The following is a 21,388-nucleotide window of genomic DNA, read 5'->3' on the forward strand; positions in this document are numbered from 1 at the left end:
TATATTTATATGAAATATAAGCCTTGAAAGTAAACACTTAGTGTTTTGAGACTTTATTCACTAAAACCGTTGCGTTAAAATGGCAGTCCACAAACAAATCCCAAAAGCTCCAAGTAAATGCATTGGTTGAATGTACACTCCTTTTAGACACGAGTACCTCCACAGTCATTTCCTTGGACTGTTCCTCCACCTGTTGGATGACCTCGTAGCGCGTGCATCGATAGTATCCTCCGGTAGAGGAGCTGTGTTTCTTCCATTCCTCAAGACAAATCCAGCAGAAATCATACTTGCACTGCGAAGAGATCGAGATGAGAACAGAGAGCAAGACAAAACTTATGAGCAGGATCAAATAGCAAGCACTAACCAGCTATAAAGTAGATTTAAAGAGTGTTTTAAATTGAAAAATTGTTGTTTGAGCATGAAAAAAGTCTGTAAAGTTACAAAGCACAAAGTCCCTCCAGCGGGAGTTATTCTCTATATCAGTGTCAGTGTTTCTGAACTGCCTGAAACGCCTCCATTGTAGTCTTGAGTTTTCTTCCGGGAACGAACACATTACCATATTCCTCATTTAAATAATTAATATGTCATTATTAATAATTAATATAGGAACAGGAACTAAACAGTGCATTACTGATAGTTTGACACTATGTAAAAAATTTAGGGGGTTTATATTCAAGCATGAAAATCTATTCTAGTAGAGACCAAAAAACTAAATCGAGAAGGGCATTAACCAGGTCGTTGTCACTGACATAAAAAAAAAAAAATCAAGAGATTAAAATCAGAATCAATGTTACTAAACAACAAATGAGTGTGCTAAAAGAACCACAGATTAGATAGTACAAGAACCTTTGTATATGACATAATAAATAGCCGGCACGAGAGAGCGTTCAACATTTGTTTAGGTTATTTCACAGGATGGTGGTGTGAATAGCGTCCCCTTCCCCCTGCGCCTGTCAATCAGACCCTTGGTTAAGCCTTCATTAAGAAAACAGGGAGGATATGACCATTGTTCAAACACCTGCTCTGACGTCAAAGGGTCGGTTTGCATCACACATACATCTTGTGTAATGGACACACACGTAAAAACACACTCCTATGTTGTCTGTAAGAGGACAAATACTATGTAAATGTTCATTTAATGCCTATGCAATTTTGTTGTCAAGACCATTATGAAGGGAGCTATTAGTTTTAGGTCCAAAAGCATCCCAGTTTAAATACAATTTCCCAGTGTTGAGTTTCCTCTAGCTAGATACAACAACATGCCATTAACATGACAAAAATGTATAGTTCTAGAATAGCTGGCCATGTTGTGTTTAAAATGAAATTTACTCAATATTAATGTCTTTTTTGTACAAATTATATTAAAAAATATTGTTTAAATCACTATTGCTTCACTATTATTTCAGTTTCTTTCAATCAATTGATTAAATGTTTGGTTTTTTTTTTACATTAAAGTGGACATGTTGTGTTTTGAAATGCTTAAAAAATGCTCTCATTAAGGTGATCATTTTTTAGGATCCAAATATTTCATGATCATTTTTTAGGATCCAAATATTGAACCTTTATATGATGAACAGATTTAACACATTTGTGTGATTACCAACTTCTCCATTGAGGACATCTGACCTTTTTAGTCCATAATCTAAATTGATAATTTTCAGATTTATTTATTTATTAATTAATTAATTAATGTGTGTATTTAGTTTCTTCCATTCCCCAAATCACCTTTGCATCTTTATGTATTATAATTTAGACTGTGATTTAAATCATCTTTTGTAGGAATTCTTCATGCAGGTCTGTTTGTAATTGGTTGGGAGGGTGGGGTATGTACTGGTTAAAAAAAAATAAACGCATACACACACGCACCTATACATGAACACACTTTTATTTCTCTTCTGGAATTATGGAATTACTAGATTATTCGCTACTGCACTATCTTAGTTTGTATGTCTGACTGTTAAATACATAAATAAATAAAATTACAATGAAGAACAAAATATAAATATTTTTTTTTAATTAAAAAAGGGAAAATATCTATATTCCATCGTACAGTAATTGTTTTTGCAAAGTTGTCATTCAATAAAAAATCAGAACAGATAATTTTCGGACAGGTCCCATTTAGAGTTTAGCGGGCTGACATTGTAATGGCTGCAGATGTTTTTTCCCCACATAAGCCATTGTGTACTGACCTTCGAGCACTGCATGTGATTACAGCCTTCGTTTTTCTGGATGGGGGATTTGCAGTTGGCACAAGGTTTGGAGTTGGTGAGCAGCCACAGGCAGTTGGCAGCATCTTCATAAGCTTCGCTCACACCGGCCACTGTACGGAGACAAGGAGGGGCTCAATATCAAAACCTAGAGCAGCAGGTTATGTCATGAACATCCATTAAATAAAGATGCAGGTCAAATGTTAATGCATGCTGAGGTCTTTGATTAAATGCATGGTCTGGAAGAACAATATAATAAAGTCTGGAGTTCCTACATTCTTCAGGCTTCATCTCAGACACCTTCTGCAGCCACATCTTCCATGTCTCACAGTCACAGGGTTCATGAGCATCACCAAGACACTCCCTGAGGAGAAACCCAAGAGGTACACATGGTATTTTACAGGATGCACAAAATCAAAATGTATTTAAAATAAAGGGGTTTTATTTAAAATAAAATAAATCATTAGGGGGTTTTGTTCCCTCACAGTTGTCAGGCACGCGGAACATATTGAAGATTACAATAAAAGTCCACGGGACCAAACTGTAAAAACGTGAATTTATGCTGTGAAAACGGACATTTTAACATGGGGTATATGGACATTTGCTCCCTTTTGGGACCGGCCTCTAGCAGATTTTCGATGTATTGCAGTTTGTCGCACTTCCGGGTAGGCTTCATGTTTCAGATTAGAATGTTGCCGCTTGGTTGAAACTGATGCTTATGGAAAGGGGCGGGACATTTCTAGGGCTGATCCAATACCAATTTTTCACACACAGGCCTTTTAAGTTAAGCAATATTTTTAATAAGGTATAGTCTGCTCACTGACAAAGTAGGGTAGATTTAAATAAATAAAAACTAATTTAAATAAATAAAAATTAAATTTAAATAAAACACGAAATTTACATGAAACAGCAACAAAATTGAAATTAATAAAAATTAAATTTAAATAAAATAAAAACGATAATAATTAAAGCTGCAAGCAGCATTTTGCGGGGTTCAAGCAGTTTAGGCCTTTAAGGCCTTTAAGCACAAAAGCATCAAAAGACATTAAGTTTTATGTAGCAAGCATTATTTACCATGATAAACCATATTTCAATGTGATTTTTCATGATTTACCATGTTCTAGTATGATTTACCATGAATCTAACATGATTTTCCATAGTTTACCTTGATATACCATGTTATAGGATGGTTTACCACAATATAGCAAGTGAAAAGACTATTAATAAGAAAAGTGGCCAACAGAGGGCAGTAGAAGACCACTTATTGGCACACTTCCATTTTGAAATACTTTGTTTCTCCAATATTCTGCACTAAAGCAAACCATTTTTTTCATGTTAACTTCATAAAGCATGCTTACACACAAATGCATGCACACGCACACACACACACACAAACACACACACATTTATAGTGTGTACAGTACATGTATAGTTTGACTGCAAAACATTAACAAAAAGAAATTTGTTAAATAAATTAACTATGCAAAATATAGTGTGTACTAGGGGTGGAGCCGAATACGGTATTCGGAAAGGCACAAATAATGTGTTTTTTACGAATACTTATTCCGAACAAATACTTAAAAAATATTTGTGTTCGGGAACAAGAAATACTGTATGTCAAAAAGCTGCGTTCCTCACGAGACCGCAGTGCGCGAGTTGAGTGAGCGACGTTCAGGAAGAGGTGACTGACACAGGCTGCTCCACACAGCAACAGAGAGGGCTCGGCTGAGCGAAAAAACACTTAACTGCATCACTATTTTTGTTGAATAGATGTTTGTACCTTAACTAGGTTCCAGAGGCAGTTTATAACTTTCGGGAAGCGGAGTTTGATCGGGAGTATATTCCATTATTGACGTCTGCAGACGAGTGCTCTCCTGTTCGCTCTGTTTACGTAGCTCTGTTAGCTCGGTAACGGTATTTATTTGTTTCTTATATGGCTTGGTTGAATTCTAATGTAGAGTGCGGTCTGTTGTTATAACAGGCCGCTGCTTATAAGTATAACACACCGTTGCCATGAAAAACAGAGCGTTGCCATGGATTCTAAACGTAGAGACAGAACGGACTATTTTTCTTTTTTATCGGCAATCGTTTTTTAAATCAATAAACTCCTGTTTATATCTATATTTTGAGTCAAATTATTGATTTACTTGGTAGGTAGCAATGTAATAAGCAGGGTAATGTAGAGCGAGGCGGTTGTTATAGCGAATACAAACCCGCAGGCTTTGCGTAATCCCTAACTTATTCTGCGTCCTTCACCGTGGTGTTTGGGTTCATAATGTTCACAATTGTATTTTATTAGTTGTTGGTTTAACCATGGTTCATGAGGTAATGGCTGACTGTTATTTTCTTCTCAATGACTTTTCTTGTTACATGTTCATTGCTGGATTTATAGAAAAACACCAACCAATATTGCATAATGGATATAATTAAATAATTCATAATAGTAATTGAAAAGATTTCCTTTCTAATCTCTTTCAACTCCATTTCGCTTTTTCAATGAGACTCTGCCACTTCACCATGCACGACTCACCTGTTGCCTATAAATTGATTGTGAACCCTTTGGCTCATTCTTTGCACTCTTTCCTAGCACTTTGATGTGTGTCTTTATGAATTACGTGAGTCCATCTATTAATTTGATTGTGTTTACATTGTTTATGCCTTTTTATGATTTAATGTCACTGTCAGCCTGTGCGCTGCTAATTGATTAATTTGTTTGCCAGACATGTGCCCTGAGCCATGTTGTAAGATTGTTTGTTTCAATGATTTTTTTACTGCCTGTTTCATTGTGATTAGTACTCATATCTTTGTTCATTTATATCATTGTTCCTTTTGTGTTGATTGATCACTGTCACCAATTGTGTTATTTCTTTATCTCCTTATGCAACAACACACAAACAATGCATTGATCCAAAGTCAACAGGCACCTAAGACGAACTCTTTCATATTTTCGCTACATTACTGTGTTGTTGACTATTACTGACGGTAAGGTTGCACTGTTGACCCTCGCGCAGCCTCTCGAGCAGAAATCTACACAAATGAGCGCAGAACACACTCAGACCCCATTTACACCTGGTATTAAAATGCGATCTGTATCCAGATAAGTTATCCGGATAATAAAAAACGCATGTTAATGCAAGGTGTAAATGCGTTGTGATCGGATCGCGATTGGATCTGCCTGACCACATCTGGAGGTAGTCTGGCTCGCATTGTGTCCGGATCTTTACTAGGTGTAAACGCAATCTGGTTGTTGAAACCACATATGTATATTTTACTCCTCCCAAAAAGGCAAAAAAATAAACGAGTGAGCTTGTTATATAGGCTATATATGTCATGTTATAGTCAGATATGACGGCGCTACTGCGACACGGATCACCCATCACCGCAGATGAGCAGCTGAGCGTCTATTCATCGAGCCAATGTGCAAACATCGCAAATAAAAGTGAAAGTAACTCACAGACGCTTATCACACAATCATCTTCAAGTAAAGAAACGAAATTATCTTACCAGCGCTGTTGCCACTCTTTTATTGATGTCTTTGATTTGGAAATTAGCTGATGACCAACGAAATGCAGCTCAAATCTGTTGCTTTTGGTGGCGTGCAATCCATTAAATCTGCATATAACGCGGGAGTTTAAGATCGGATTTATATCCGTTTTGCAAAAACACATTTATGTGGCCATGTGTAAATGGAATCGGTACTTATTATCCGGATAACTTATCTGGATACAGATCGCATTTTAATACCAGGTGTAAATGGGGTCTCAGTTAACAACATAGGCTACTGCCTAAATCTAAATAGAGTTTTTATAATTCTGACATGTTAAACAACCTCAATTATTCTTCCTGAACACCATCACGATTGAAAACGTGACATTGATTTCCTACAACAGTTCAATAAACAGTAAAAAATTAAATCACTTACATTTTAGATGCTATATTGGCTGTTTTTGTTCTGTTTCAGCAGCGAAAATAGTTCCAAACAATAATCACAGCAGAACCACGGCACATGTCACAGGAACACTCGACGTGTTTACTGAATGATTCAGCATTTTGAACGAATCGATTGAGTCAAAGATTCAAAGACCCATTCAAAAACATCGGTCTCATTCTTGAATGATCAGCTGTTTGAACGAATCGTTTGAATAAATGAATCAATGACTCACTCATTAAGACGGTCGCCTGCCACCACCTACTGGCGGTTTAGTGTTAAATGTTTAAAAGTGGTATCATTCTTTCCCAGTTTCTTATGTAAATTTAAATAAATGTCATAACATTATTTTATGCAATTGTGATTTTTCAGTGTAAATGATTTAATTTGATCAGCCCCTAGGGTAACAGCCCATAGTGTCTTATTATTCGAAATAATTTAATTTATTTATCAAATTTAACTATTTAAAATGAAAGATGAAGCATACATTTAATAATATTGGGTGAGGGGATATTAAAATAATGTGATTTAAATATCAAAGCTGATTGAACACTGATGAGAATATTGTTTCAGAATAAATCAACACACACAAAATAAAAAATAAAAAATCTGGTCAAGCAACTTTATTACTCAGACAAATGAATGGCAGACTTACTTGTCCGAAGGACAAGCGTATTAAAAGGGTTAATGTCGAGGCCTCCCTATAGCAATGTTATCAGGATACACATACACCGGTAGACAGTGGCCCACCTTACCTGGTGACCACGTCGTGGTCCACCAGAATTTATAGTTTACCCACCTCTTTTTTTACCACTACACCTCTGACCATAGTGTACATTAAATTACCATGTTCTAGCATGATTTATCATTATTTACAGTGATTGGGGCTTGGATTTTAAAGTGATTCTAGGAATATAGTATAGCTATTTACCACGTTAATAGCAATTATGTGAAGATTCAGAACAACTGAAGTGATAAACTTTGACAAAAAAATGATTGTGTTCAATATTTGACTAAATGTGATTGCAAATGTTAAAATAGATCATTAATAAAGTCATAATATTAATTATAGTTGAGTAGTGAGACACTTACTATTTTGAACAGCAGAGGGCAGTAAAACACCACTTATTGGCTTAATAGACCATCATTTTGATATCATTTCACCTTTTTTAACTGTTATTTAGGCATATTTTGTCAGATCTGTCTGAAAATGTTCATGATTATTTAATGTCACGTGTTCTGACTTGTTTATTGAAGAGATCAACGCTTTCAGGGACACTGAAAGTGTAGTAATAGATGGCTTCAACACACTAAATGTTGAAGCCATCCTATTATAGTCATCCACATGACGTAGTTCAACTTTTTGTTATAATGATTGATCTAGAGAGTCCAGAGAATTGTACTGCACTGGTTTTAACATTATGATATGATCAGAGATGGAAAACACCATTTACAGCCAATACTGGCAATTTACCATTGGAAATACGTGGTTTTAAAGCTTTTTAACAGTTATAGCGCCACCTATGGTCCGATCTCCATGAAACTGTGCATGCTTCTTCAGCATGTTATGACACATATGCTCATCAATTTTTGTAAAGTTCTGAGTTTTCCTTTAGAATTTACAGGCTTTTGGGGGCTTTTTGTCACGCCCTTTTGTAAATGACCCTGTTATAGCAAGACAAATGACAAAGTTGAACTTTATTTGGATAATTATTGATCAAGAGAGTCCAAAGAATTATCCTAGACTAGTCTGGTTCCGATCGGGCAAAAAACCAGGGACTAGTTTGCAAAAGTAGGTTTTTAACATATTCGTGAATATTTAACGAACGAATTGATTGACAGCAATGGTTCTTGAGGCAAAGTTGTTCATCATGAGGAGATCTATCAATTGATATACATTTTGTGGGGGTGTGTGCAACACCACGTGATTACAGAGCAATAAAACTCGTTAGCGCCAACTAGTGGCCGATTTCTTTCAAAATTTTTACAGACCTCTAGGGCCATGAGTCGAACATTCCCAACGAGTTTCGTTCCGATCGGCCTTCGTTAACCTTGTTTCATAGATGCTCAAACTTCATTGGCCGATGGCGGCCATGTTTTTTGAGATACACCAATGTCCTTATAGACTTACATGAGGCCTTGGACCAAGACACTGCATACCAATTTTCAAGTCAATCGGACTGACGGTCAGGTGTTTATCTGTTTTTTTCATTTTATAGCGCCACCTAGTGTTCAATCGTCGCGATTTTTTTACTGTTACCTCAAATTGAACTCTTACACATGTGTACCGAGTTTGGTGAAGATATCTCATTTACTTCTCGAGCTATAGCCATTTTAGTAAAATAGGCTCCTCCCACAACGTTTATTTTGCTTCCCCTAGCGACCGGAACGAGAAATTTCAACATTTTTTTGATAATTATTGATCTTCAGACTCCAGAGAACATTTCTGCACTGGTTTGGTTCCGATCGGGCAAAAATCCAGGGACTAGTTCGCAAAAGTAGTTTTTCGACAAAATTCAAAATGGCGGAAAAATTTGCATACCGGAAATGAAATCGGAGATATACGTTTTTTTCTTCAGGTGACCAGCTTTCCAATGATATAAAACACTTGAGTGTACGATTTACGGTCTAGGAGTTATGAGCAGTTTCGCGCAATTGGTCGCTATAGCGCCACCTATGGGCCAATCGGGCTCATAATTTGATAACCTCTCCTCGATTTTTGTACTACCATCTGACAAAGTTTCAGAGCTGCAGCCCTTACGGTTTGGTCTGCACTATGCGTTTTAGGGGAGAATAATAATAATAATTAAAGCTGCAAGCAGCATTTAGCGGGGTTCAAGCAGTTTAGGCCTTTAAGGCCTTTAAGCACAAAAGCATCAAAAGACATTAAGTTTTAAGTTTCAATAATGGCAATTTGCTATAGGGTATACATTGTTTTTAATATTTTTAACAATTATAGCGCCACCTATAGTCCGATCTCCATGAAACTTTGCATGCTTGTTGAATACGTTATGACACATATGCTCATCAATTTTTGTGAAGTTCTGACTTTTCCTTTAGGATTTATAGGCTTTTGGGTGCATTTTGTCATGCCCCCTTTTTTAAATGACCCTGTTATAGCAAAACAAATGGCAAAGTTCAACTTTTTTTGATAATTATTGATCTAGAGAGTCCAAAGAATTGTCCCAGACTGGTCTGGTTCCGATCGGGCAAAAAACCAGGGACTAGTTCGCAAAAGTACGTTTTTAACATATTCGTGAATTTTTAACGAACGATTTGATTGACAGCAATGGTTCTTGAGGCAAAGTTGTTCAGCATGAGGAGATCTATCAATTGATATACATATTGTGGGGGTGTGTGCAACACCACGTGATAACAGAGCCATAAAACTCGTTAGCGCCAACTAGTGGCCGATTTTTTTCAAAATTCTTACAGACCTCTAGGGCCATGAGTCGAACATGCCCATCGAGTTTCGTTCCGATGGGCCTCCGTTAACCTTGTCTCACAGGTGCTCAAACTTCATTGGCCGATGGCGGCCATGTTTTTTTACATACGCCAATGTCCTCATAGATATACATGGGGCCTTGGTCCAAGACACTGCATACCAATTTTCAAGTCAATCGGACTAACGGTCATGTGGTCATAGCCCTTTTTATGTTTTTTTCATGTTATAGCGCCACCTAGTGTTCAATCGTCGCTATTTTTTTACTGTCACCTCAAATTGAACTCGTACACAGGTGTACCGAGTTTGGTGAAGATATCTCATTTACTTCTTGAGTTATAGCCAATTTAGTAAAATAGGCTCCTCCCACAACGTTTATTTTGCTTCCCCTAGCGACCGGAAATAGAAATTTCAACATTTTTTTGATAATTATTGATCTTCAGACTCCAGAGAACATTTCTGCACTGGTTTGGTTCCGATCGGGCAAAAAACCAGGGACTAGTTCGCAAAAGTAGTTTTTCGACAAAATTCAAAATGGCGGAAAAATTTCCATACCGGAAATGAAATCGGAGATATACGTTTTTTTCGTCAGGTGACCAGCTTTCCAATGATATAAGACACTTGAGTGTACGACTTACGGTCTAGGAGTTATGAGCCGTTTCGCGCAATTGGTCGCTATAGCGCCACCTATGGGCCAATCGGGCTCATAATTTGATAACCTCTCCTCGATTTTTGTACTACCATCTGACAAAGTTTCAGAGCTCCAGCACTTACGGTTTGGGCTGCACGATGCGTTTTAGGGGAGAATAATAATAATAATAATAATAAAAATCAATACAATTACAATAGGGTTTCAGCACTTCGTGCTTGAACCCCTAATTAAAGCTGCAAGCAGCATTTAGCGGGGTTCAAGCAGTTTAGGCCTTTAAGGCCTTTAAGCACAAAAGCATCAAAAGACATTAAGGTTTAAGTTTCAATAATGGCAATTTACCATAGGGAATACATTGTTTTTAACATTTTTAACAGTTATAGCGCCACCTATAGTCCGATCTCCATGAAACTTTGCATGCTTGTTGAATAAGTTATGACACATGTGCTCATCAATTTTTGTGAAGTTCTGACTTTTCCTTTAGGATTTATAGGCTTTTGGGTGCATTTTGTCATGCCCCCTTTTATTAATGACCCTGTTATAGCAAAACAAATGACACAGTTCAACTTTTTTTGATAATTATTGATCTAGAGTGTCCAAAGAATTGTCCTAGACTGGTCTGGTTCCGATCGGGCAAAAAACCAGGGACTAGTTCGCAAAAGTACGTTTTTAACATATTCGTGAATATTTAACGAACGATTTGATTGACAGCAATGGTTCTTGAGGCAAAGTTGTTCAGCGTGAGGAGATCTATCAATTGATATACATATTGTGGGGGTGTGTGCAACACCACGTGATAACAGAGCCATAAAACTCGTTAGCGCCAACTAGTGGCCGATTTCTTTCAAAATTCTTACAGACCTCTAGGGCCATGAGTCAAACATGCCCAACGAGTTTCGTTCCGATCGGGCTTCGTTAACCTTGTTTCATAGATGCACAAACTTCATTGGCCGATGGCGGCCATGTTTTTTTAGATACGCCAATGTCCTCATAGATATACATGGGGCCTTGGTCCAAGACACTGCATACCAATTTTCAAGTCAATCGGACTAACGGTCATGTGGTCATAGCCCTTTTTATGTTTTTTTCATATTATAGCGCCACCTAGTGTTCAATCGTCGCTATTTTTTTACTGTGACCTCAAATTGAACTCGTACACATGTGTACCGAGTTTGGTGAAGATATCTCATTTACTTCTCGAGTTATAGCCAATTTAGTAAAATAGGCTCCTCCCACAACGTTTATTTTGCTTCCCCTAGCGACCGGAAATAGAAATTTCAACATTTTTTTGATAATTATTGATCTTCAGACTCCAGAGAACATTTCTGCACTGGTTTGGTTCCGATCGGGCAAAAAACCAGGGACTAGTTCGCAAAAGTAGTTTTTCGACAAAATTCAAAATGGCGGAAAAATTTCCATACCCGAAATGAAATCGGAGATATACGTTTTTTTCGTCAGGTGACCAGCTTTCCAATGATATAAGACACTTGAGTGTACGACTTACGGTCTAGGAGTTATGAGCCGTTTCGCGCAATTGGTCGCTATAGCGCCACCTATGGGCCAATCGGGCTCATAATTTGATAACCTCTCCTCGATTTTTGTACTACCATCTGACAAAGTTTCAGAGCTCTAGCCCTTACGGTTTGGGCTGCACGATGCGTTTTAGGGGAGAATAATAATAATAATAATAATAATTAAAGCTGCAAGCAGCATTTAGCGGGGTTCAAGCAGTTTAGGCCTTTAAGGCCTTTAAGCACAAAAGCATCAAAAGACATTAAGGTTTAAGTTTCAATAATGGCAATTTACCATGGGGAATACATTGTTTTTAACATTTTTAACAGTTATAGCGCCACCTATAGTCCGATCTCCATGAAACTTTGCATGCTTATTGAATACGTTATGACACATGTGCTCATCAATTTTTGTGAAGTTCTGACTTTTCCTTTAGGATTTATAGGCTTTTGGGTGCATTTTGTCATGCCCCCTTTTATAAATGACCCTGTTATAGCAAAACAAATGACAAAGTTCAACTTTTTTGGATAATTATTGATCTAGAGAGTCCAAAGAATTGTCCCAGACTGGTCTGGTTCCGATCGGGCAAAAAACCAGGGACTAGTTCGCAAAAGTAGGTTTTTAACATATTCGTGAATATTTACCGAACGATTTGATTGACAGCAATGGTTCTTGAGGCAAAGTTGTTCATCATGAGGAGATCTATCAATTGATATACATATTATGGGGGTGTGTGCAACACCACGTGATAACAGAGCCATAAAACTCGTTAGCGCCAACTAGTGGCCGATTTCTTTCAAAATTCTTACAGACCTCTAGGGCCATGAGTCAAACATGCCCAACGAGTTTCGTTCCGATCGGCCTTCGTTAACCTTGTTTTATAGGTGCTCAAACTTCATTGGCCGATGGCGGCCATGTTTTTTGAGATACACCAATGTCCTCATACACATACATGGGGCCTTGGACAAAGACACTGCATACCAATTTTCAAGTCAATCGGACTAACGGTCAGCTGGTCAGAGCCCTTTTTTAGTTTTATTCGTTTTATAGCGCCACCTAGTGTTCCATCGTGGCGATTTTTTTACTGTGACCTCAAATTGAGCTTATACATATGTGTACCGAGTTTGTTGAGGATATCTCATTTACTTCTCGAGTTATAGCCATTTTAGTAAAATAGGCTCCTCCCACAACATTTATTTTGCGCCCCCTAGCGACCGCATAGAGACTTTTTCAACATTTTTTTGATAATTATTGATCTTCAGACTCCAGAGAACATTCCTGCACTGGTTTGGTTCCGATCGGGTGAAAAACCAGGGACTAGTTCGCAAAAGTAGTTTTTCGACAAAATTCAAAATGGCGGAAAAATTTCCATACCGGAAATGAAATCGGAGATATACGTTTTTTTCGTCAGGTGACCAGCTTTCCAATGATATAAGACACTTGAGCGTACGACTTACGGTCTAGGAGTTATGAGCAGTTTCGCGCAATTGGTTGCTATAGCGCCACCTATGGGCCAATCGGGGTCATAATTTGATAACCTCTCCTCGATTTTTGTACTACCATCTGACAAAGTTTCAGAGCTCCAGCACTTACGGTTTGGGCTGCACGATGCGTTTTAGGGGAGAATAATAATAATAATAATAATAATTAAAGCTGCAAGCAGCATTTATCGGTGTTCAAGCAGTTCAGGCCTTTAAGGCCTTTAAGCACAAAAGCATCAAAAGACATTAAGTTTTAAGTTTCAATAATGACAATTTACCATAGGGTATACATTGTTTTTAACATTTTTAACAATTATAGCGCCATCTATAGTCCGATCTCCATGAAACTTTGCATGCTTGTTGAATAAGTTATGACACAAGTGCTCATCAATTTTTGTGACGTTCTGACTTTTCCTTTAGGATTTATAGGCTTTTCGGTGCATTTTGTCATGCCCCCTTTTGTAAATGACCCTGTTATAGCAAAACAAATGACAAAGTTAAACTTTTTTTGATAATTATTGATCTAGAGAGTCCAAAGAATTGTCCTAGACTGGTCTGGTTCCGATCGGGCGAAAAACCAGGGACTAGTTCGCAAAAGTACGTTTTTAACATATTCGTGAATATTTAACGAACGATTTGATTTACAGCAATGGTTCTTGAGGCAAAGTTGTTCAGAATGAAGAGATCTATCAATTGATATACATATTGTGGGTATGTATACAACACCACGTGATTACAGAGCCATAAAACTCGATAGCGCCAACTAGTGGCCGATTTCTTTCAAAATTCTTACAGACCTTTAGGGCCATGAGTTGAACATGCCCATCGAGTTTCGTTGCGATAAGCCTTCGTTAACCTTGTTTCATAGGTGCTCAAATTTTTTACAGCCAATACTGGCAATTTACCATAGGAAACATATGGTTTTAAAGCTTTTTAACAGTTATAGCGCCACCTATCGTCCGATCTCAATGAAACTTTGCATGCTTCTTCGGCATGTTATGACACATATGCTCATCAATTTCTGTGAAGTTCAGAGTTTTCATTTGGGATTTATAGGCTTTTGGGTGCATTTTGTCACACGCTTTTTCTAAATAACCATTTAACACCATGCGCAAATTTAAAAAGTTTAACATTTTTTTGATAATTATTGATCTAGAGAGTTCAGAGAATTGTCCTAGACTGGTCTGGTTTTGATAGGACAAAAAACCAGGGACTAGTTCGCAAAAGTAGGTTTTCAACATATTCATGAATATTTAATGAACGATTTGATTGACAGCAATGGTTCTTGAGGCAAAGTTGTTCATCATGAGGAGATCTATCAAATGATATGCATATTGTGGGGGTGTGTGCAACACCACGTGATTACAGAGCCATAAAACTCGTTAGCGCCAACTAGTGGCCGATTTCTTTCAAAATTCTTACAGACCTCTAGGGCCATGAGTCAAACATGCCCATCGAGTTTCGTTCCGATCGGCCTTCGTTAACCTTGTTTCATAGGTTCTCAAACTTCATTGGCCGATGGCGGCCATGTTTTTTGAGATACGCCAATGTCCGCATACACATACATGGGGCCTTGGACCAAGACACTGCATACCAATTTTCAAGTCAATCGGACTAACGGTCAGCTGGTCTGAGCCCTTTTTATGTTTTTTTCGTTTTATAGCGCCACCTAGTGTTCAATCGTCGCGATTTTTTTACTGTGACCTCAAATTGAGCTCATAAACATGTGTTCCGAGTTTGGTGAAGATATCTCATTTACTTCTCGAGTTATAGCCATTTTAGTAAAATAGGCTCCTCCCACAACGTTTATTTTGCTCCCCCTAGCGACCGAAAATCAAAATTTCCACTTTTTTTTGATAATTATTGATCTTCAGACTCCAGAGAACATTTCTGTACTGGTTTGGTTCCGATCAGGCAAAAATCCAGGGACTAGTTCGCAAAAGTAGTTTTTCGACAAAATTCAAAATGGCGGAAAAATTTGCATACCGGAAATGAAATCGGAGATATACGTTTTGTTCGTCAGGTGACCAGCTTTCCAATGATATAAGACACTTGAGTGTACGACTTACGGTCTAGGAGTTATGATCAGTTTCGCGCAATTGGTCGCTATAGCGCCACCTATGGGCCAATCGGCCTCATAATTTGATAACCTCTCCTCGATTTTTGTACTACCATCTGACAAAGTTTCATAGCTCCAGCCCTTACGGTTTGGTCTGCACGATGCGTTTTACGGCAGAAGAAAAATAATAATAATTAAAGCTGCAAGCAGCATTTTGCGGGGTTCAAGCAGTTTAGGCCTTTAAGGCCTTTAAGCACAAAAGCATCAAAAGACATTAAGTTTTATGTAGCAAGCATTGTTTACCATGATAAACCATATTTCAATGTGATTTTTCATGATTTACCATGTTCTAGTATGATTTACCATGAATCTAACATGATTTTCCATAGTTTACCTTGATATACCATGTTATAGGATGGTTTACCACAATATAGCAAGTGCAAAGACTATTAATAAGAAAAGTGGCCAACAGAGGGCAGTAGATGACCACTTATTGGCACACTTCCATTTTGAAATACTTTGTTTCTCCAATATTCTGCACTAAAGCAAACCATTTTTTTCATGTTAACTTCATAAAGCATGCTTACACACAAATGCATGCACACGCACACACACACACACAAACACACACACATTTATAGTGTGTACAGTATATGTATAGTTTGACTGCAAAACATTAACAAAAAGAAATTTGTTAAATAAATTAACTATGCAAAATATAGTGTGTACTAGGGGTGGAGCCGAATACGGTATTCGGAAAGGCACAAATAATGTGTTTTTTACGAATACTTATTCCGAACAAATACTTAAAAAATATTTGTGTTCGGGAACAAGAAATACTGTATGTCAAAAAGCTGCGTTCCTCATGAGACCGCAGTGCGCGAGTTGAGTGAGCGACGTTCAGGAAGAGGTGACTGACACAGGCTGCTCCACACAGCAACAGAGAGGGCTCGGCTGAGCGAAAAAACACTTAACTGCATCACTATTTTTGTTGAATAGATGTTTGTACCTTAACTAGGTTCCAGAGGCAGTTTATAACTTTCGGGAAGCGGAGTTTGATCGGGAGTATATTCCATTATTGACGTCTGCAGACGAGTGCTCTCCTGTTCGCTCTGTTTACGTAGCTCTGTTAGCTTGGTAATGGTAATTATTTGTTTCTTATATGGCTTGGTTGAATTCTAATGTAGAGTGCGGTCTGTTATTATAACAGGCCGCTGCTTATAAGTATAACACACCGTTGCCATGAAAAACAGAGCGTTGCCATGGATTCTAAACGTAGAGACAGAACGGACTATTTTTCTTTTTTATCGGCAATCGTTTTTTAAATCAATAAACTCCTGTTTATATCTATATTTTGAGTCAAATTATTGATTTACTTGGTAGGTAGCAATGTAATAAGCAGGGTAATGTAGAGCGAGGCGGTTGTTACAGCAAATATAAACCCGCAGGCTTTGCGTAATCCCTAACTTATTCTGTCTGTTAAGCGTCCTTCACCGTGGTGTTGGGGTTCATAATGTTCACAATTGTATTTTATTAGTTGTTGGTTTAACCATGGTTCATGAGGTAATGGCTGACTGTTATTTTCTTCTCAATGACTTTTCTTGTTACATGTTCATTGCTGGATTTATAGAAAAACACCAACCAATATTGCATAATGGATATAATTAAATAATTCATAATAGTAATTGAAAAGATTTCCTTTCTAATCTCTTTCAACTCCATTTCGCTTTTTCAATGAGACTCTGCCACTTCACCATGCACGACTCACCTGTTGCCTATAAATTGATTGTGAACCCTTTGGCTCATTCTTTGCACTCTTTCCTGGCATTTTGATGCATAACTGTGTGTGTCTTCATGAATTACGTGAGTCCATCTATTAATTTGATTGTGTTTACATTGTTTATGCCTTTTCATGATTTAATGTCACTGTCAGCCTGTGCGCTGCTAATTGATTAATTTGTTTGCCAGACATGTGCCCTGAGCCATGTTGAAAGATTGTTTGTTTCAATGATTTTTTTACAGCCTGTTTTATTGTGATTAGTACTCATATCTTTGTTCATTTAGATCATTGTTCCTTTTGTGTTGATTGATCACTGTCACCAATTGTATTATTTCTTTATCTCCTTATGCAACAACACACAAACAATGCATTGATCCAAAGTCAACAGGCACCTAAGACGAACTCTTATATTGCGCTGCATTACTGTGTTGTTGACTATTACTGACGGTAAGGTTGTACTGTTGACCCTCGCGCAGCCTCTCGAGCAGAAATCTACACAAATGAGCGCAGAACACACTCAGACCCCATTTACACCTGGTATTAAAATGCGATCTGTATCCAGATAAGTTATCCGGATAATAAAAAAACGCATGTTAATGCAAGGTGTAAATGCGTTGTGATCGCGATTGGATCTGCCTGACCACATCTACAGGTAGTCTGGCTCGCATTGTGTCCGGATCTTTACTAGGTGTAAACGCAATCTGGTTGTTGAAACCACATATGTATATTTTACTCCTCCCAAAAAGGCAAAAAAATAAACGAGTAAGCTTGTTATATAGGCTATAAGTCATGTTATAGTCAGATATGACGGCGCTACTGCGACACGGATCACCCATCACCGCTCATGAGCGTCTATTCATCGAGCCAACGTGCAAACATCGCAAATAAAAGTGAAAGTAAGTCACAGACGCTTAACACACAATCATCTTCAAGTAAAGAAACGAAATTATCTTACCAGCGGTGTTGCCACTCTTTTATTGATGTCTTTGATTTGGAAATTAGCTGATGATCAACGAAATGCAGCTCATATCTGTTGCTTTTGGTGTCGTTCAATCCATTAAATCTGCATACGCGGGAGTTTAAGATCGGATTTATATCCATTTTGCAAAAACACATGTATGTGGCCAGGTGTAAATGGAATCGGTACTTATTATCCGGATAACTTGTCTGGATACAGATCGCATTTTAATACCAGGTGTAAATGGGGTCTCTTATTCTTCCTGAACACCATCACGATTGAAAATGTGACATTGATTTCCTACAACAGTTCAATAAACAGTAAAAAATTAAATCACTTACATTTTAGATGCTATATTGGCTGTTTTTGTTGTGTTTCAGCAGCGAAAATAGTTCCAAACAACACAGCAGAACCACGGCACATGTCACAGGAACACTCGACGTGTTTTCATTACTGAATCATTCAGCATTTTGAACGAATCGATTGAGTCAAAGATTCAAAGACACATTCAAAAACATCGGTCTCATTCTTGAATGATCAGCCGTTTGAACGAATCGTTTGAATGAATGAATTGAATGACTCACTCATTAAGACGGTCGCCTGCCACCACCTACTGGCGGTTTAGTGTTAAATGTTTAAAAGTAGTATCATTCTTTCCCAGTTTCTTATGTAAATTTAAATAAATGTCATAACATTATTTTATGCAATTGTGTTTTTTCAGTGTAAATGATTTAATTTGATCAGCCCCTAGAGTAACAGCCCATAGTGTCTTATTATTCGAAATAATACACCAGAATTTATAGTTTACCCACCTCTTTTTTTACCACTACACCTCTGACCATAGTGTACATTAATTTACCACGTTCTAGCATGATTTATCATTATTTACAGTGATTGGGGCTTGGATGATTGGATTTTAATGTGATTCTAGGAATATAGTATAGCTATTTACCACGTTAATAGCAATTATGTGAAGATTCAGAACAACTGAAGTGATAAACTTTGACAAAAAAAATGATTGTGATCAATATTTGACTAAATGTGATTGCAAATGTTAAAATAGATCATTAATAAAGTCATAATATTAATTATAGTTGAGTAGTGAGACACTTACTATTTTGAACAGCAGAGGGCAGTAAAACACCACTTATTGGCTTAATAGACCATCATTTTGATATCATTTCACCTTTTTTAACTGTTATTTAGGCATATTTTGTCAGATCTGTCTGAAAATGTTCATGATTATTTAATGTCACGTGTTCTGACTTGTTTATTGAAGAGATCAACGCTTTCAGGGACACTGAAAGTGTAGTAATAGATGGCTTCAACACACTAAATGTTGAAGCCATCCTATTATAGTCATCCACATGACGTAGTTCAACTTTTTGTTATAATTATTGATCTAGAGAGTCCAGAGAATTGTACTGCACTGGTTTTAACATTATGATATGATCAGAGATGGAAAACACCATTTACAGCCAATACTGGCAATTTACCATTGGAAATACATGGTTTTAAAGCTTTTTAACAGTTATAGCGCCACCTATGGTCCGATCTCCATGAAACTGTGCATGCTTCTTCAGCATGTTATGACACATATGCTCATCAATTTTTGTAAAGTTCTGAGTTTTTCTTTAGGATTTACAGGCTTTTGGGGGCTTTTTGTCACGCCCTTTTGTAAATGACCCTGTTATAGCAAGACAAATGACAAAGTTGAACTTTTTTTGGATAATTATTGATCAAGAGAGTCCAAAGAATTATCCTAGACTAGTCTGGTTCCGATCGGGCAAAAAACCAGGGACTAGTTCGCAAAAGTAGGTTTTTAACATATTCGTGAATATTTAACGAACGAATTGATTGACAGCAATGGTTCTTGAGGCAAAGTTGTTCATCATGAGGAGATCTATCAATTGATATACATTTTGTGGGGGTGTTTGCAACACCACGTGATTACAGAGCAATAAAACTCGTTAGCGCCAACTAGTGGCCGATTTCTTTCAAAATTCTTACAGACCTCTAGGGCCATGAGTCGAACATTCCCAACGAGTTTCGTTCCGATCGGCCTTCGTTAACCTTGTTTCATAGATGCTCAAACTTCATTGGCCGATGGCGGCCATGTTTTTTGAGATACACCAATGTCCTTATAGACTTACATGAGGCCTTGGACCAAGACACTGCATACCAATTTTCAAGTCAATCGGACTGACGGTCAGGTGTTTATCTGTTTTTTTCATTTTATAGCGCCACCTAGTGTTCAATCGTCGCGATTTTTTTACTGTCACCTCAAATTGAACTCTTACACATGTGTACCGAGTTTGGTGAAGATATCTCATTTACTTCTCGAGTTATAGCCATTTTAGTAAAATAGGCTCCTCCCACAACGTTTATTTTGCTTCCCCTAGCGACCGAAACGAGAAATTTCAACATTTTTTTGATAATTATTGATCTTCAGACTCCAGAGAACATTTCTGCACTGGTTTGGTTCCGATCGGGCAAAAATCCAGGGACTAGTTCGCAAAAGTAGTTTTTTGACAAAATTCAAAATGGCGGAAAAATTTGCATACCGGAAATGAAATCGGAGATATACGTTTTTTTCGTCAGGTGACCAGCTTTCCAATGATATAAGACACTTGAGTGTACGACTTACGGTCTAGGAGCTATGAGCCATTTCGCGCAATTGGTCGCTATAGCGCCACCTATGGGCCAATTGGGCTCATAATTTGATAACCTCTCCTCGATTTTTGTACTACCATCTGACAAAGTTTCAGGTCTCCAGCCCTTACGGTTTGGTCTGCACGATGCGTTTTACGGCAGAATAATAATAATAATAATAATAAAAATCAATACAATTACAATAGGGTTTCAGCACTTCGTGCTTGAACCCCTAATTAAAGCTGCAAGCAGCATTTAGCGGGGTTCAAGCAGTTTAGGCCGTTAAGGCCTATGAGCACAAAAGCATCAAAAGACATTAAGTTTTAAGTTTCAATAATGGCAATTTACCATAGGGAATACATTGTTTTTAACATCTTTAACAGTTATAGCGCCACCTATAGTCCGATCTCCATGAAACTTTGCATGCTTGTTGAATAAGTTATGACACATGTGCTCATCAATTTTTGTGAAGTTCTGACTTTTCCTTTAGGATTTATAGGCTTTTGGGTGCATTTTGTCATGCCCCCTTTTATAAATGCCCTGTTATAGCAAAAAAAATGACAAAGTTCAACTTTTTTTTGATAATTATTGATTTAGAGAGTCCAAAGAATTATCCTAGACTGGTCTGGTTCCGATCGGGCAAAAAACCAGGGACTAGTTTGCAAAAGTACGTTTTTAACATATTCGTGAATATTTAACGAACGATTTGATTGACAGCAA

General features: G+C 37.5%; 1 protein-coding gene across 2 annotated transcripts in view; it reads right to left on the minus strand.

Moving 5' to 3' along the window:
- The window catches only part of ankib1a (ankyrin repeat and IBR domain containing 1a), a 92,581-nt gene that overhangs the window by 15,948 nt on the left and 55,245 nt on the right, over window positions 1-21,388 (minus strand). For both annotated transcript variants that reach the window (XM_039681177.2, XM_039681176.2), the window contains exons 10-12: window positions 2,483-2,571; window positions 2,190-2,320; window positions 158-292 (exon numbers count right to left, since the gene is read on the minus strand). In XM_039681177.2, coding sequence (XP_039537111.2) covers window positions 158-292; window positions 2,190-2,320; window positions 2,483-2,571 — 355 coding nt within the window. The remainder of the gene's footprint in view (window positions 1-157; window positions 293-2,189; window positions 2,321-2,482; window positions 2,572-21,388) is intronic.

Source organism: Pimephales promelas, chromosome 18, assembly GCF_988280905.1.
Source record: "Pimephales promelas chromosome 18, fPimPro1.hap1.1, whole genome shotgun sequence".
Lineage (NCBI taxonomy): Eukaryota > Metazoa > Chordata > Actinopteri > Cypriniformes > Leuciscidae > Pimephales > Pimephales promelas.